General features: G+C 37.8%; 1 protein-coding gene across 2 annotated transcripts in view; it reads left to right on the forward strand.

Annotated features, from left to right (window-relative positions):
• The window catches only part of LOC126376186 (unconventional myosin-XVIIIa), a 338,390-nt gene that overhangs the window by 35,388 nt on the left and 284,366 nt on the right, over positions 1-18,636 (forward strand). Inside the window, exon 2 of one of the 2 annotated variants that reach the window (XM_050023404.1) lies at positions 8,994-9,161. In XM_050023404.1, the coding sequence (XP_049879361.1) occupies positions 9,000-9,161 (162 nt within the window). In that variant the 5' untranslated portion in view covers positions 8,994-8,999. Of the gene's footprint in view, positions 1-8,993; positions 9,162-16,488; positions 16,579-18,636 lie in introns of those variants that run through there. The other variant, XM_050023405.1, reaches the window with a different exon arrangement.

Consider the following 18,636-nt stretch of genomic DNA (forward strand, 5'->3'; position numbering starts at 1 on the left):
CGACTCTTGATAAGGTGTTCACTTAAGGTTAATGAAGTTCAGGCTATTTTAGTTATGCAACCATGTGTATCGTTTTACCTTCCGGTACTAGTTTTGCAGTGCTATAATTATAAGGGTTATCCAAAATTGTTCCTTGTTTTTACCCGACTGCATAAAACACGTAACGAAAACACGTTACCTTAATAAATAAGACCCAATGTAATAAATAAGTTGAAAAACTAAATCCCGACTACGGAAAAATCACGCTTTAAAAAGTATGGAACAAGAAGATAGGTATATTTCTCTGAAATTATTCCGAATGCTTAGAAGATAGCCTCGGCCGTATGCAGTCTATCCTAAGAGTTTGCTTACTACGGCATACGACCACGGCTATCTTCTAAGCCTCACACTATCCGGAAGAATTTCAGAGAAATATGCCTATTTTCTTGTTTCTTACTTTTTAGAGCGTGAATTTTATGTAGTCGAGTTTTAGTTATTAAACTTATATTTTTTATAGGAACTTGTTAATGAGATTAGCCCTTTACAAGTAAACTTCGGTTCCATCGAATGGATAATACAGTCTCACTAAGAGTTCAGACTATATTATTTCACTGTGGTTACATTTATATTTCTGAAAATGAAATTGTGTCTCTTTCAAAAAATATTTATTAAACACAAAACAACATACAGTTATCTACAAAAAGAAAAACTCCAAAGCATCACACCGAGGCAAAGTGACCAAAAGTCTGACAGCATTTCCCCTTTGAATTGAATCCTTTGATTTGTGCCTCGTTAAGATTTAGGTTAGAAATCTTAATTAAAGCTATGACGCGACGTCGGTACCAGGAACACATTAAATCGCAGTAGTATCTCAATTCCCGGCTGCGTTCATTCATTTCCTGTTGCCGCTGGCAGCCTGGTACTCTGGTACAATAGATCAATGCGCACGGCGTCGCGTAGTCTGGATCGCGAGCTATTCAGGCCAGCCCACTGACCGTAATATATTCCCCGATTATTAAACAAGACACGTATGGTTGCATCGATGTTCTCAACGCTGCTATCGCCTTTTAAAAGGCGTTTGAGAGGAAACGACGATGTTTTCTTTGACGTAGTTTTGTTATTCTTAAAAAATCTTGTTAAATAAACAGGCCAAGTTCAGGAGTGATTTCTGGGTTGAATTCTTAGCTGACGTCCTATGGGAAGCGTGATAGAAAGTATGGTAAAAGAAGATTGAAGTAATTAATTAATAAGTGAGACATTTTGTATTCAGTCACTGTCACCGTGGTGACTTACAGTCACTTACTTCTTAAAAGGGGAGTGCGACCAATAAGTTTTTAGTTTATCTACAGTTGGCTCGTCTATTATAGACGGCGACAGCTCGCCAACTATCACGTTGGTCTAACAGAAAGCACGGTGAGGTGTGGGTACTTAGTTCATCATGCGATGGATGTACCTCTGACTACCCCATTTGGGATACAGTCGTGAGCAATTAGTACTAAAATCGAGTAATAAAAGGATTTCAGTGCCTAACAGAATGGAACACTTACTTAAATAATAATATGTAGTTTCATTAATCTGGTTATTCTGAGGACAAACACGTACTCTGAAAAATCTTAGGCTTTTAGATCTTGCCTTCGTGAAGTTTCCAGCTTATCGAATCGTCGTAATTCAGTCTGGTTTTTAGCAAAACAATGGTCAGGTTCCGTTAAGTCAGAATTGTGTTCATGATCCAAGTATTGCTGCTTACTCAAGCGCATCTTGGAAGATCGCCAACACAAGTGCGTCAACCGTAATTTACTCCAGGCTTGCAGTGTCACAGTTAGGGTGGGTGACACCCGGTGCAGATATCAAGGTGTCACCCCGAGAATTAATAATATTAAAATAATTGAAAATCATATCGTCCTTGGATAGGAAATTTTACGTGAGCTTTAAAGTTTTTTATCATAACTTTTTAGCCATTTGTCCAATTTAGACGATATTGACATAAAATTGCATCCTTTTTTGTCTCTTCTTCTTCTTCTAATCATTTTATCTCTTGTTGGGATGTAGGGCTCGAATAACAGATTTCCACTCCTCGCGATCTTTTGCAACCTCTGTAGCTTGCTCCCATGACATGCCGAAAGTTTTTAACTCCCGGTCGACCGAGTGTCGCCAGCAGGGCTAACACGCGCAACGTGATAAAATTATCGATCGATTCAATAAATTTTGTCGAAATCGATAAGTTTGTTCTTCCTCCAACACGCGTGTCACGTGATTTTGTTCGTATTTTGACAAAACGACACAATTACAAAATTGACAAAGGTGTCTTTCGCGCACGCCAAGTCAGAGCTCGTCGAGACGGGTGTTCCACAGGTCTCCTCAGGACATTTCCAATTGTCAATGTCTAATAATATATATCATAACGTGGACTGGTATTTTAGGATAGTGTGACGCAATTTTGCCTTTTCAGTGACGTCAAAATTTCGAGCTTTTCTCTGGCTTAAGGAATCTCATTGGCCATTCAGAGAGGTATCTCTGCAAATGTTGTTAGGGGCATGTTATGGAGCATAGTTTTGGTTTGCTATTTTCGTTTTGGTTAATGTCTTCAAGCTTTAGGTTAGTACCGTTGAAAACCATTATGATGTGTTTATGTTTCAATTATTTTTTTCACGGATGTCACCCTCAAATGAGTGGCAACCTAACCTACAGAGTGCGGGCCGCTCCAGCTCCGTCAGAAGAAAGGCGCGCAAATGAGATGCGCGAGCGCCGATCGATAGCTATTATGCCGCGATCGACAATTTGTATGCGCGCTGCGTCATTCGTTTAATTCTGCACACAATCATACGCGTTGACAGTTAGGTTTGGACGTGCTTAGCTGTAGTACACACTGGCTGAAGTAATGCTTAATTATATAACAAAATAAAAATTATATTGGCACTTCTAAGTTTAATGTGTTGTAGAATGAGTTTTAAAATAGTACCAGCGAGCATGCATGAAGTCTTTGATGTGAAGAGGCAAGAGTCGTGTGACAGCTTCGTAGTAAGTGAAATTCCGTGGTCTCTGCCTATCCCAAAGGGAAATAGGCGTTATATTATGACGTATGCATGTGTTTAAAATAGTAAATCTTTAACAAACGTCCCTTTCAACTTAAGGTATAAATCCGTTTGGACTTTTGCTTTCAATGTAGGCATAAGCATGAATTTTGAACCTATTAAGGTGATGTGTTTCAGTCAGCTAGGTAACGCTGCGTCAGTAGATGGCGTTACTTCTGCAGTTTTCGTATTTTTTTCCATTTATTCGTTTAGTGTTGAGTTCTGACCCAGTGAAATGTTAGGTGGCGAAATCTTACATACATTATCTTTAAGTTAAGCTACAATTTTGAAGTATTTACTGAAGATATCATATTGAAACATTGCATCAAAAGTTGGTGTCATTTCAATTTGTGTACAAACACGAAGCTGTCACACACACATGCGAACTAGGTTAGCTATTAAAAGAGATGCATAATTTGAAGTCTACTTCTAACTTCTAAATGGCGCATTTGGTAAAGCAGTAGCCGCCATTCTTAAGGTTCACGGTTCAAACCCAACTGCATGTTTTAATTGTTTTTACTTTTTGTATTTTTTTTTACAATTGAATTTGGCGAACCCGTCTATTTGTTACGGAATTTTCAAAAAGTATCACTTTTACCAATAATATTATAATTAAGTATACAATAATTTACTTTGCACTAAAGTACCTTCCGTAATTTCCGTATTTTTTATTTTGTAAAATTCTAATAGGCATTAATCGCATCAGTGAACATGCGGCTAACTAAAAAACTACTGAACGGATTTTCATACGGTTTTCACCAATGAGTAGAGTGATTCATGGGCGTGCTTTAGGGTTTATAATTTATACAAGTATTTTTTTTGTATAAAATGGTTCAAAAATGATGATGAATGTCAAACATAATTATCGTTACAAATATAGCCGACTTGGAGCTTTCGGCGAAAACGCTGCCTGAGCCCATTGAGATATAACAAAACAACGTATGGTTGAATTGTTCCTTTTTTGTAGGTATACCGAAAAGTCCACAATATGTCATAATAATTATATTGTGTATAAAGAATTGTGTATATGTATTGTATGATTTTACAAATAACGATCACAGTGCAGTAATAATAAGGTAGATTTTTCCTAAATTGCGTAGGTTCAAACTTTGTCGCATCGCGTTTGAAAGATGTAATAGCGCTTCAGGACGTCCCGCAAGCACGGCGCTGATGTCGCAGTATCCGCATATAATTATTATGACTTGTCATTTAGTTCCAATAAAATCCGCGGGACTTCATACGTATGTCAGTGACAGCTGGTGATAGCATGCGGGACACTTAGCACCTAATCGAATTCTATGTTGTTTTCGCGCCCAGTCCAGACGACTCACAGCGCATTTCTGGACATATATTTACGCGTGGTGTTTATTGTTAGGTTAGTTAGTTCAGGTTAGGACGTCTTTTTATAACGAGGACGTTAAAAAAAGACGAGGCTGGGACGTATTGAAGTAGTATTTCCATATATACGCGGCCTGAAATGGGCTGTTTCGGGGACCTGAACTGGTTGCTGTCGAACTTATTATCACGTTTTCTTGATTAAAATTCATAAATAAGTCAAATAGAAAAAAGAAAAAAGATTTTATTTAGTTTTAGATCTGTCATGATGTCTGTGATGTTTGTTTATTATACATAAGAATTTCAAAATTTATCTTATTTTTTTCCCAAAGGGCAAGGCAAAGGGAACTATGAACATACAGCCATGTCTTGTGTTTTTTTTTCTTGATGATGATTAATGAAATGATGAAACCTAAGCCCCCACCCTCGGAGCAGACTCCTACTCCGAACCCCAAACGAAGTAAGCGGCTTGTTGGCGCAAAGCGAAAATAGATAGGTACACTTTGTTTATTGAATATTCCGATTTAATAATACTATCGGGAATGTTTTCCGACTAATGTGATCATTAACCACAAAACACCACTTCGTATTGATTATTTAGATTATTCAATGAAGAAAGCAACCTTCCCGTTCCCGGTCCCACCAAAAAGTCCGCGGCAAAGAGAATATAAATAAATCTGTATGTTGGATGGAAAAACAATTAATTATAAATGACTACTATTTAGGCCGGCAAATGCAACAACTTCTTTTTTGATTTGGTTTTCCCTGAAGGGTAAGGCAAAGGGAACTATGCCCATACAGCCATTTCATTTTATGTATTGATTTTTTATTATAATATATGTCCTCTTTTAAAACACGGTATTTACCCATTATTTAAAAATTTTTAAATAAGATACGTTATTACAAAAATATTTTTCCAATATTCCTTTTCTCAGATTGTAGTATTTTTAGTTTTTTATTTATATTTATTCTCTTCATACAAAATCTCTTTATAAATTGTCACTGACATTCTATTACACTTGTCAAGTAGTCAAAGCCTTTAGAAAAAAAAAACTATCACGCACACAAACTAACATTGACACCTCTACACGCTCAGCAAATACACTGTAATCTGCACCACTACAAATGTAGAATTGATCAAAATTGAGGGTCTGAAATATGGTACTTCTCGTATTCGGACCCTAAATTTTTGTTAGTTTGCGAAAATAATACACCAAAATATTACTATTTATCGGTTTTATAACAATATTCCTCTATCCGTTTTCCTGTAGCACTGCATCAACTTTTGTATGGAAAACGAATCACCTTAAGTTCTACATTGGTGCTAATTCCTGTAGATACCATGTAATTTTATTTTAAGTTATCTGTCATTATCTTACCCGCCGAAAAGGAAAGGGAAGGGTAATCAATAAGCATAACATTTATGGAACACACGTCAATCGGCTTACATGCGAGATACCTTTTTGATTCGCCCGGGTTATTCATTCATTTACTCATTCTTCCTAAAATTAAGAGCTGTCAATCATCCGTCCCTTTCCTATTCGGCGGATAAGTAAATGACAGGTATAACTTCTAATTCGAATCGGGGCCATTGTCTCGCTGTTCTGTCATATGATTTATATTATTACACTAGCGCTCCTTACAGCTAGGACAAGCTCGGTATTATTACGACCATCATTCGTCACAATCCACGTTCAACGACTACCGTAATATACAGTTTCATCACAGACACATTTTCCTTTCAAAATCCTCAGTGTGTGACGAACGTCACTTATTTGACAGCCACTGTACAGTCATGAGCAATATAATGTACCCACTTTAGGACTCTATCGCACTAACATGTTTGACATTTAGTGAGACTTACAGTTCAATTTGTCAAAAAAGTTAATGTGACATGGTACCAAAGTGTATACATATTAATGCTCGTGACCGTACCTACTGTAAACTACGTTTAGTTTATTTGGGAAACAAACAACTAAACAACATTTAAATAAGTACATACAGGGTGTTAGTGACATCGTAACGAATACTGAGAGGGATGATTCAGCTCATTGGAATTTTCCGTCGCAAAAGTACGGAACTGAAAATAATTTAAAATAACACTAAAATTTTCATGAATTTCCCGACAGTAATTTCCACTTGATATCAACTCAAAATCCTGGTCTGAATCATTCTCCTTTGTATTCGTTACGATGTCACTAACACCGCAGGGTGTACATAGAAGTTGGAAAATCTGTTCAAACAGTTATAAATTAAAATCCATGATTTAATTCTCTCAAAGGATCGGTATAATATTGATGATGAGGTTGATCTGTGGAACCAAATGAGGTCATGAAACTAGCAAAAGTCTTGAAACATTTGTGTTTTTTTTATAAATTAAGTTGGGTTTCTCTTGACCCCATTCTTCCACGAGATAAAGAAGGGGTCGACGGTGGAGCGAGCTTACCCAGAAAATGCCTATTCACCCGTGACTTAAAGGACCCCAGGTTACAAGATGCAGGAAACAGCGACGCCGGCAGCTCATTCCATTCCTTGGCTATGCGCATTATGAAGGTTGAAGCGAAGCGCTTGGTGCGGATTAGTGGTATGTCAACCAAGTAAAGATGGTAACCCGTCGTGTCATAGACAAACATCAGTCAGAAATCCTGATCAAGATATTAGAGGTATTGCTTACTGAACGCCGGAAATAAGCAATTTAAAAAAACTGGCCAACCAGTTACTATCTTACTATGCAAAACATTCAAAAGCAAATTTACTAGAAGAAAATTCTAAAGGCACTAGAATGATCATTATCGTTAAACAGGTGCTATTGTGTTTTGATGTCGACCATTTAAAGTTAGGTAATATATTCGCAGTTGTAGACGAGGCTTTACATGACGGATTTCTAACAGATAACGGTTCTGTGGTCTATTGTGACAGTTGCAAGTACTATGGGGATAATGACGGTGTTTTGTCGGCCGAGGGGACGGATCCAGATTCATTTGTTTTGTTCGATGCTCGGATGGATAGGATGCTTCTAGCTGACTGTACCGTTACTCTTACAAGTATTGTTACTTAGCACTTGAAATCGTTGATGTTTAGCAACTTGTAAGCTAGTGGGTTTTGCAGATTCGGTGCAAGTAACTTTAAGTTCTTCTAATACATTAATATTAGTATCACATTTCTTATTGAGTCTCAGGTATCTACGTAGTAATTTATTTAGTTTTTTGTATGATTCTTTAAGTAGAGGTTAATTTGGTAAAAGTATTTTCTTATCGTCTGTAATTTGGATTTTAAACTTTGGTAATGCAAAGATTTTTAGCATGAGTCTGTGGCATCGCCATCACTTTATCTTTTCTCAGAACAAGGGGTCTAAAATAAAAAGACCACATTGTTGCAATTCATCTAAAAAGCAATATAGCTATTTGACATTTGTTTGCATTGCACACATACTTTTTTATATGCGCAAATATCAAATTGCAATATTGCTTCTTTAAATGAATTGCTTAATTAATTAATTGTTTTTTAGACCCCCTTGGGGTTAAAAGGCCACATTGCTGCAATTCATCTAAGAAAGCAATATTGCTTTTTAGATGAATTGTTTCGATGTAGCCTTTTTACCCTACTCACAGCATATCCTAATCATCCCAAATGAAGATAATAAAATTCAATCATTTTTGCTTGATTGCGTCTCAAGTAAAAGTATTCTTGTTTATGTTCATAAAAATCGCCCATTTCATTATGAACACAGAGAAAGTCGTTACGTTTGATGTTATTATTGATTTATTGTTGAACATGGATTCAATGTTGATAATCTTCACTTTAAATATTGTTCACTTCACAGTGAACATGAAAGTTTAAACAAACTTTGATGTTCTAATTCTGTGTTGTTTTGTGAAAACAGATTAACCACTACACGTGATGTAATTCCTATCAAATTATTAATTTGTTTCTCTTTCACTTCTGTTATTGTTTTTCTTTGCGCTATAAAGTTTATTTTGTTGTGTAATATTTCATTGTTTTTTTCCTACGTTATTAAGTTTTATAAATAACATGCTGATTGTTAATTTGTCAGTAATATTGTGATGTTAATATTTTTCATATCCAATTCCTGACTTCCAAATAAGTGATGTAATGTTTATGCTATATCTATGTTATATAAGGAGGTACTTAGGTACTATTCCTTAGAGCCTATTCTAAAAACTATTATGAACCGTCAGACAATAGGGTAGGGTCGTTGGGTGTGTTGACTCGTGTTGAAGTCAATAGTATTTTATTTATTTCTTTAAAAGCTATAATACAACAGGTGATAATCATAACATTTATAATTTATACAGGGTGTTAGTGACACCGTGTCGAATACTGAGAAGAATAATTCATCTTATGATTCTGTGTCAATATCAAGTGGGATTTTCGGTCGCACAATTCATGTTATTGTTTGTTTTTTGAAATTATTTTCAGTTCTATACTTTTGCGATAGAAAATTCCACTTGATATTAACTCAGAATCATGGTCTGAATCATAACTCAAAGTTTTCGTTTTGACGTCACTAACACCCTATGTAACTAAAAGTCTATACTTGCATATTTTATATCCTAAATATTAATAGTGTGCCATCTTTTGTTACAGACAACCATGTTCAACTTTATGAAAAAATCCACCGTCCTGGACACGGGGGGATGTGAAGAGCGGGACGGGGAGAAAGAGAGACGGAAGAAAGAGAAGAAGGAAAGGAAAGAAAGGGAGAAAAGGGAGCGGATAGCCGCTGGGCTGGAGGAGCCGCTGAGGCTAGAGGAGGTAAAAATCTTTAAACTTATTTTTTTAGTTTTTTTTGGTATGGATTCACCGAATCGGCACGCATGTATGAAACTATTAATGAATGAAGAAAGCAAGAGAAATATACCCGGATCTACAAATGGAAATCTAAATAGTCTGTACTTATACATACATAAACGCACGGTATTCCCTAATGAGGTGGACAAAGCCACAAGTAATCAAAGACATTTTTTTTTGGTTAAATTTGCCCCAAGAAGGACTGCTCCTTCTCAAAGGAACATAGCCATACAGCCTGGCCAAAATATTTTTTTCTACAACTTGCAGCCACTGTTGATACGAAGTCATAAGATGGATGTGATGAACCTTATGGTGATAAGGGGGCCTATCGCTCATAAATGTAGTAGGTATATTTTTCGTTGTTATTCGTGGAAGGGTATTGAATTAAGTATATGATAACATGCCTACTCTCATAGAGATAACATGCGAGAGATTAGGTTGAATAGATACGTCTAGTACTATGTCTATAGTAAACCCTGAATTTATAGGAAACACGGCCTCTAATGGTCTTGTGGTTAGAGCTTTGGTCGCGGGTTCGATTCCACAGTTAGAAATTAAATCAGCTTGGCTAATGTGGCGGGCATTTCGTACAACCTAGTAGATAATAGTCCTCTTCTCTTCTTTAATCGTCTGGGTTGTGAGATGGATTACCAACCCCATCAACCCTGGTGTCAGCTTTGGGGGTAACGGTCCTGAATGTTATATTTTTTTTCTTACACAGTCTTTCATAGTTTGGGTTGATGAGTTCGATACTGAATCATTTTGAGGATAATGATTGATATTACCAATGATTACGATTGGTCAGATCTATTGGTCCTATCCCTCGATATAATTAGCGGAACCTATGCCGCGGGGGCTGAAGACATAATTCGAGGGATCAAGTTCCATTCGCATAAGCACTCTTCTCTAATTCAGGTTTTTAGAGAAGCGTTTTATTTTTAACAAAATTATGTAAGTATGTAAAAATGATTTGAATAAATAAATTAAAAACAAAAATGCGTTGAATCACAAGTCGATGAAAAATCTGGTCGTATCCGAGCGAGGGCGCGGCTCGACGCCTGCGCAGGTCAGTTGTACTGAATTAATTGAATACTTATTTATAGTAGGTATCGGTATAACAGGATCTGCAGGTTTGTCAACTAGATATTTTTTTACTTATAATTGGAAACGGTAAACGTTGTACAAGCGTGAATAATTTGACGTATTTATTTAAATTCAGATTATTGCATTTTTCATTCTGTTGAATATTTCATTCCTTTGATTATTTTTTTTATATCTTTTGCATAGATTAAATTGCGCGGTATATGTTTATAAGGCAAATCGCTTTAATTTTGGTGTCAATGACGTTTATTGACCCATTAACATAGGGAATGGGTCTCCCCTCATTCAACCGGAGGGGGTATGGAACATACTCCACCACGCTGCTCCAGTGCGAGTGGACGACCAGAATGCAACGGCGCGCGGCGTTTCGGAAGGCACGTTAAGCCGTTGCTACTTACTGATGTAAGTGAGTAATCGTTACGTGAGCCATGTAAGGGGCCTTTGGCGGCTGAATATAACCCTGACACCAGGGTTGATGAGGTTGGTTTTCACCTCACAACCCACACGATAGAAGAATAGTACCAATATCTATGTGCTCGTTTATTCAAAGCCCGACCATTATTTATGACCTTAAAGCACAATATTATGCAGAAGAAATGCCAATCATATTCCGAGTCTTATCTGAAGGATACCTTGTTAGGAATTATTCAATGTGGTTAGATACAATCTCGCGAGTACCATTTTCGTTCATTGCGTTCACTCACTGACATAAATCTTAGGTACGTAAACTTGATTTGGATATAGCGTATTTTGTCATTTTTGTAGGTAAATGTGTTTTGTTATGCAAATCCATGATGTGCGATGATCAAGCATAGCATCTAAGAAAGCAATATTGCTATTTGACATTTGTTTGCATTGCGCACTTACTTTTATATGCGCAAATGTCAAACCGCAACTTTGCTTTCTTAGGTGAATTGCTTCGATGTGGCCATTTTAGCCCCCAGGTTTGCTCAAAACTGACAGCTAGCATTTCAAGGTTAGCCCAGCTGACGTCATCCGACCCTGCGTTGTCATTTCGTAAAAAATAAATTACCCACGTCTAACGTTTTTAATTTACTTTGCAAGGAGAAGAAAATTTTGAAATGTTGTAGATACTAATTGGGTAACACTTACGTCATCAATGGGCTAGCAATGGCGGCTTGTCATAGGATTGAGCATACCTGGTCTTCTTATACCATGGGTGCGGTGTGGGTACTTAGTTCATCTTGCAATGGATGTACAGTCATGAGCAATATAATGTACCCACGTTAGAACTCTGTCGCACTAACATATTTGACATTTAGTGAGACTTACAGTTCAATTTGTCAAAAAAGTTAATGTGACATGGTACCAAATTGTATACATATTAATGCTCGTGACCGTACATCTGACTATCCCAATATAGTCGCTATGTTATCTGTGAATGACTGACTACCCTGCTTTACAGAAAGCACTGCCTACCCGCAATAGGTCAGGGATTGCGCCATCTACGAAGTTCAACATTCCAACTGCCAAATACGTGTGTTTTGTTAAAGGTTGCGTTGGTATTTGTCGTCTTAAGTAATTTTATAAGTGATACTAGCGACTCGCCCGGCTGCGCACGAGTACATTAAATTCTCTTCTTCTATCGTTCGGGTTGTGAGGTGGATAACCAACCCTATCTACCCTGGTGTCAGGGTTACTATTGAACCGCCAAACTTGCATCAGTAAGTAACCGGGACCAACGGCTTAACATGCCTTCCGAATCAGGTGATCAGCCTGTAATGTCCTAACCAAACTAGGGACCACAAAGTGATTTTTGTGATATGTCCCCACCGGGATTCGAACCCGGGGCCTCCGAATCGTGAGATCAACGCTCAGCCACTGGACCACGGAAGCCGTTTATAATTATATTTATAATAATTTGTCAATAAGCTTAGAATAATAGGTACCTATTTCGTACAATACCTACAACAATTTGCCATTCCATTCTCTTCTACACAAACGGTAAAAGTAGAGGCGATTGAGCAATATTTACGATAGGATGTAACAGGCGTATTACACTACTGTTAAGAAACAATTGCTGTAATAGGTCTTCGAAGACGGTGTAACTGATAGCTTAATGTCTTAGTGAGCTTAATGCCACTATCTGCGGTCTGTGATGATTCGAACCGCGAGGTCATAGACCTACTTATATTTTCTTACTTTAACCAGTTTCTTACTTTCATCGTAACAAGAAGTATATTTAAAACCTAGTTTCTTTTTAGTCGTTTTGTAATAACACTTGAATTAATCATTTATGTAAATCATAATTAATAAATATTTTTTGGATCAAAGATATTTTATTAAGTATAAATTAAAAATGCATAAATAAATAAATTCCATTTAACTACAATTGTAACACACACATTATTAAAAACAATTTAAAAATAATAATAAAAATCTATAAATAAAAAATGTCCTCCAGCTCACGATATTTAGTTTAGCGATATTTATTTAGGTTAGTGATTATTTAGAACTGGGGTTAACTGTCTGAGAACTGATATTAGGCAGCTAAATTACTCAATTGTATAATAATGGCCCTGTACCGAGGTTTTTCTTGCAGCTTCTTTTCCCCGGCTATACAAGTTGTGAGAAGCTGCAGTAGTTTTAGGCGGATGAGACGCTCGTTATGTAAAAATTGACGATTCAAAGTGTAACTGTTACCTACTGAATAAAGATATTTTTGAATTTGAATAAAAACACTTTCCTGGTGCACGGCCTTATCTTCCAGGCTTTATAGATAAATGTCTCTCTAACACATAGAGCTACCTAATATATGCGTAGGTACCTATCTAGATATATGAGTATCTAGTTAACTTTATACATAGTACTTATAAGATAATGTATATGACCATTATTGACCATCTGGCTCGTCCAATCAGCCGGTAATACAAATAGTGTTATCAGCAGTTATCTGCCATTACCTGGCCTACTTGATGGCAGGTTATCTATGCTAATCAATTGAAGACTGGGATGGACTTAAACTGAGGCCACGGCATAGACTCGCTCCATACAAAAGTCTCGTTTTTACCGTGTGTCGTCACAGTATGTGCGAGCGAGACAGGTAGTCCGTGCGCTCTCTTACTCCTTACGACCATTTTGACTAACTAAAGTGAGGCCCAGCCTGAATCTAGCTCGATAACCGATACAAATTGACGTGGGGCGGGGAGGGTCTGCACGGTACTGAAAAGTATCGGCGTCCGAAGGACGTAATATACGATCCCGACGACCCGATTACTCTAGCCATAGAGGCAGCCAATCAGCACGCGACACCAAACACTTCAGGACCCCGATACCGACCCCGCCGGCATGGTCAACGATTTCCCTCATTCAGCGCTTATCGCTATCGACCAACTAGAGTTGATTAATTCTTTCAAATATTTTTCCTCTCAGACGACGCGCGACGCCCTGAGCCGAGGTTCGCGCCCAACTGGGCACCCTCAGGCCTGTAAACGTTGTACCGGGTGAGAGCCTTCAGCGCTCCCCATTTGTCCGGCCAAGTAGTTAATGCCATCTGCGGCAAATCTACAATAAGTCACGTCAAAAAAAAAGGGGAGGGTCTGCGTCCTGCTGGGCACAGGCCGCCCCTCAAACAAGGGGGGTTATGGAGCATACTCCACCACGGGCGGGTTGATGGAGGTGACCAATATAATGCACAATTTATTCTTTCCTTTATGTTTCCAACTAGTCAAACTAAAGTACGGTTACTTCTAACTAAACGTTAAACCGCGAAATCACTATGGAAATTTGGAAATTGTATGAAAAAGCACACTGTGACGTCATAGTAAAATGTGATAAAAATAAAATGTCAGACTTGTTATTACGTTTTTCTTGATTAAAATTCATAAATAAGTTAAATTGAAAAAAAAAAGTTTTTTGTTAGTTTTAGATCTGTCTTTATTTAAAATTTCATAATTTATCTTGAACCTAGTACACGAACCAATTATACGAATAGGTTGACTCAAAAATATTTCAAAAAAACAACTTTCTGCTTATATATTAACTAGCTTTTGCCCGCGACTTCGTCCGCGTAGCGTGTATCTATATTACGCGGTTTAGATTTTTTCATACAAATGTTTTTTCTCACTAACTCCCGTTCGCCACAAAACCTGAATCCGTCTCTGTCTTCAACAAATCGATGTTCTAGTTAATACGGCCTATTGATTTAACGTCCTGAGATACTGATAACCTGTGCCATTGATACTTTATCAGCTGTTCTCAGATCTTTTTTTATCTATTCTACAGAACTGGTCCGAACCAGTTTAATAGTCGTAATGTTATAACATAAACAGCCAATGACCTGAAGAAGTCAAACTCAGTGAGAGGAGCTCAGTGGCGCAGCGGTAAACGCGCTCGGTCTGCGATTGTTGAAGTTAAGCAACTTTCGCAAAGGCCGGTCATAGGATGGGTGACCACAAAAAAAAACTTTTCATCTCGAGCTCCGCCGTGCTTCGGAAGGCACGTTAAGCCGTTGGTCCCGGCTGCATTAGCAGTCGTTAATAACCATCAATCCGCACTGGGCCCGCGTGATGGTTTAAGGCCCGATCTCCCTATCCATCCATAGGGAAGGCCCGTGCCCCAGCAGTGGGGACGTTAATGGGCTGATAATAATGACCTGAAGAAGTCATTCTGGGAAATAATTCCAGTTTCTATCACAATAAAATTCTCCACGATTTTAGTCAGAGATCCAACGCAAGATGAACTGGTGGTCCAAGAAGGCCAAATTAAAGCAATTCGTCTAAAAAACAGTATTACAATTTGACATTTGCGCATGTAAAAGTAAGTGATCAATGTCAGTAAATGTCAAAAGCAATATTGCTTTTTAAGGTGAATTGATTGAATGTGGCCTTTTTAACCGTTAAAGGTTTCATCGTTCATCGTCATCACATTTCATTATAATCATCATCAAGAAAAAAAATACATAAGACATGGCTGTATAGCCCTTTGCCTTGCCCATCGGGGAAAATCAACCAAAAAAAATGTCTATGGTATCAATACATATCACAATCGCATGCAACTCGGCTAAGGCCCCGGTTCAATTAGTATTATTTCCCCAATTAGTATTCTTAGCAGAAGAACAACAGAGGAAAGGCATTATCAAACAAACAGTCCCACATAGTTGGCACCATTCAATCCGAGCATCGCAAGTAGTAGCAAGGTATAGTAATTTACATTCGTCTTCAAACAATGACTAGATATACATGCAGTAACATAGCTCCTAAAATACAAGGATACAGCACACACAAGCACGTGTGTTTGGACTTCGCAAGCGAACAAATGAAAAAAATAAATTAAATAACATTATCGGTTTGCAATATAGCCCTTTTAATTTATGATTTCAGCCTTCGTTTCATTTATGTTAAAATTTAAAAAAATGTGTGCCTTCGAAGCACGGAATCATCTTAATTTTTTCGGACAATCAGGTATTTCAGCGTGCATGTCTTAACCAAATTAATGATAGTTTCACAAAGTGATTTGAGCAATGTCCGCATCAGGAATCACACCCTCTAGATTAAGAGCAACAGTTGCACTACTGGTTGTATGTATTGCATCTTCAGCCATAGTAAAGTAGCCAGCCAGACAAGACAATGCTCTCGGTGGAGTAACGGTGGCTGCGCTCATTATATGGACGATACGCTCTCTGGCTCCCACCCCCACCACGAAGTTTACAACGTGTTGAATGAGATACCAAACTTTTTTTCTCTAGCCTATCGTGTCCCACTGCTGAGCAAACGCCTCCACACTCCTCTTCCACAGTTCCTTAGCCACGCAGGCGTTCAACCAATTCCTTTGAAAAACATTCAAACTGTCTTTCCATCTTCTTTTGGACTTGCATCTGCCTTGAGATTCCAAATATTTTCGACAAAAACAAAAAAGTAAGACAATGATTTGACAGGTCCGGTTTTTACAGAAGCGACTGCCTGTCTGATCTTCTAACACGCGAAGGCAAATCCAGCCCAATACAGGTTAGGTCACATACCTCCGAAAATGCATTTCTCGGGAATGTGGGTTTCACCCGTATCCGGCAGGGCTGATTACGAAAAATCTGTTGTGTGTAGCCCATTGAATGACAATGCCATTCCTCACTCGAATTGTCATCTACTGTTCTAATAATTTTGTTTACTGTAAACAATAGTCTAATTGTATTATCACCATCTCTCTAATGGCAGTCTGTGAGTGGACCTAGGAGTGTGTGCTAGTTAGTGCAGGAAGTAACATGGATAGACTGCATAGATTTGAAGCCAGTCGTATTAAGATTGGACTCGCTATTAATGCTTTGGTATGTACTGGCAGGTTGTTTGAGGTTTAAGCGGTTATTATCATAATTCATATTCCAATGGTGTGCCCGCATGCCCGCTATGTGCGAGGGTCTTTTTCAATAACATTAGCTATAAACCACGTGCGAGCACATGAACGTCGAAGCAGTCGCCGTAGCCGAAATCGGCTGGATCACAACATCATCATAATTAAAACACATAATACCGGATTCTTACCGCGTTAATTAGGGATATGACACTCCCGATATTTCAACACCGTTACAAGTGCCGTGATCACGGGACGATCTATATTAATTTTGAGGAACGTAGCCCTCAGACCCTCATTGCCCGTAAGCAACCTTGCCCTAACAATTCCCTAACTTGCCTTAACAGTTATATCGATGTATATATGAGTAAAGTATTTTGTAAAGCGAATGTTCATTCTATAAAAGAGAACAGGAGGGTTAAAATGGCCACATTTTGGCCAATGACCACTTTTAATTTCGCAGCAAAGGATTCTCTCGATCTATGTTCGTCTGGTCTAAACCCACCTTTAGAAGATTCACGTAAACACACAAACATCACTTAACTGTTATGTCAATAGATGAAAATTTGTTTCTCATACTTCAACAGTTGTAGTCACAGATAGTTTGTTGTTACATTTTTGTTGTTGGCAGCCATTTTTGAAAACAATCGCGTATGCTAACGAGCCTAGCGTAGCGGAGAATTTTAACGTTTTGACTAATTGTCGACTGCTTTCACCGCTTTTCAAACTGTTTGGGCTTATTAGAGCGAATATGATGTGCTCTCTTATGGTACCCTGGTACATTCTAATCGGATAGGTTTACTACTTATTAGGTATTGATGAATTAGCAACACCTCTATATCCCCGAACGCGTAGCCAGTGTATAGTATATTTAAGTCCACGTAACAGGGGGCGAACTAATTGCCTAATGGCAACCGGGCACAAATCCTGGATACAATGTAATATCAATTATTTATTTATTTATTAAAAATAAGTACAGTACTTAATACATTTTTTTACAATTGACGGTGCAACAAAAACCAACTTTGGTTTGTCCGTACACCGACATTCACCATCGTCGCTTCCAATTTGCAACATAATAATAATTGTCTATGTTATGTTGTCATTAAGTTTGAAGGAAGAAGGTACAAAAAAAATGGAACGGATAAGTAATCGATCTGACGACTTAGTCCGTGAACTGATAGAAAGAAAGAAAGAAAATATTCATCCGGCAAAAAAACATAATTACATATTGTTAACACATAGATAAAAACCCCTAAAATAAACAAAGAGAAAAATAAATTGTTAAGTGGTAGTTATTAATTAACAATAGAATTATAAATAATTCCGAAACGGCTGCAGCTCAGCAAATGCCATAGCCTAGCTGTAGCTAGATTATGGCGCTGATTTCAGCTGCAGCCGATACGAGTCCTTATATTTTTAAGCATATAATTTTATCAATACACATGGAGCGAATTTTGAATACGAGTCATTGAGAAACAGTATTTGTCTTGACCGACAGAGTAATAAAGGACCAAAGATATGCCCCTGTTCCAAAACAAAGGATCTTGCTCATACGTCTGTCGGGATACAAAATACGGTGTTTGTTTTTTCTTTCTTTGATTTATGTAACTACCAGTAACTTCTGCAGCTTCCCCCATTGCATATTGAATTTTTTATCGCGCATTGTCTCTCTTTTTACTTATAAACAGAGACAATAACACGAACAGACTTGGGTACCTACATTTCTCTGAAATTTATCGAAGTGTCTTTTCGTCTGTTACAACAACATATATCATAAGCTCACGGCTATATTCTCTATTGAACTAGACAGGTGCATTCAAGAATACCATGCTTCACCGAGCTTTCTGTTACTCCAACGTGATAGGTGGTGAGCCGTATCGCCGTCTATAATGGTCGAACCAACAGTGTTAGGGAAAAATGCATTTAAAATAAATTAATAGGTCACTGATGCAAATCCGGTACCGGAATTCGAATTGGCGCTCCCCGTTTAAAAGGCATGTCTGTGACACACAGAACCACAGTAACATTTTCG

The sequence above is a fragment of the Pectinophora gossypiella genome, chromosome 20 (genome assembly GCF_024362695.1).
Source record: "Pectinophora gossypiella chromosome 20, ilPecGoss1.1, whole genome shotgun sequence".
Lineage (NCBI taxonomy): Eukaryota > Metazoa > Arthropoda > Insecta > Lepidoptera > Gelechiidae > Pectinophora > Pectinophora gossypiella.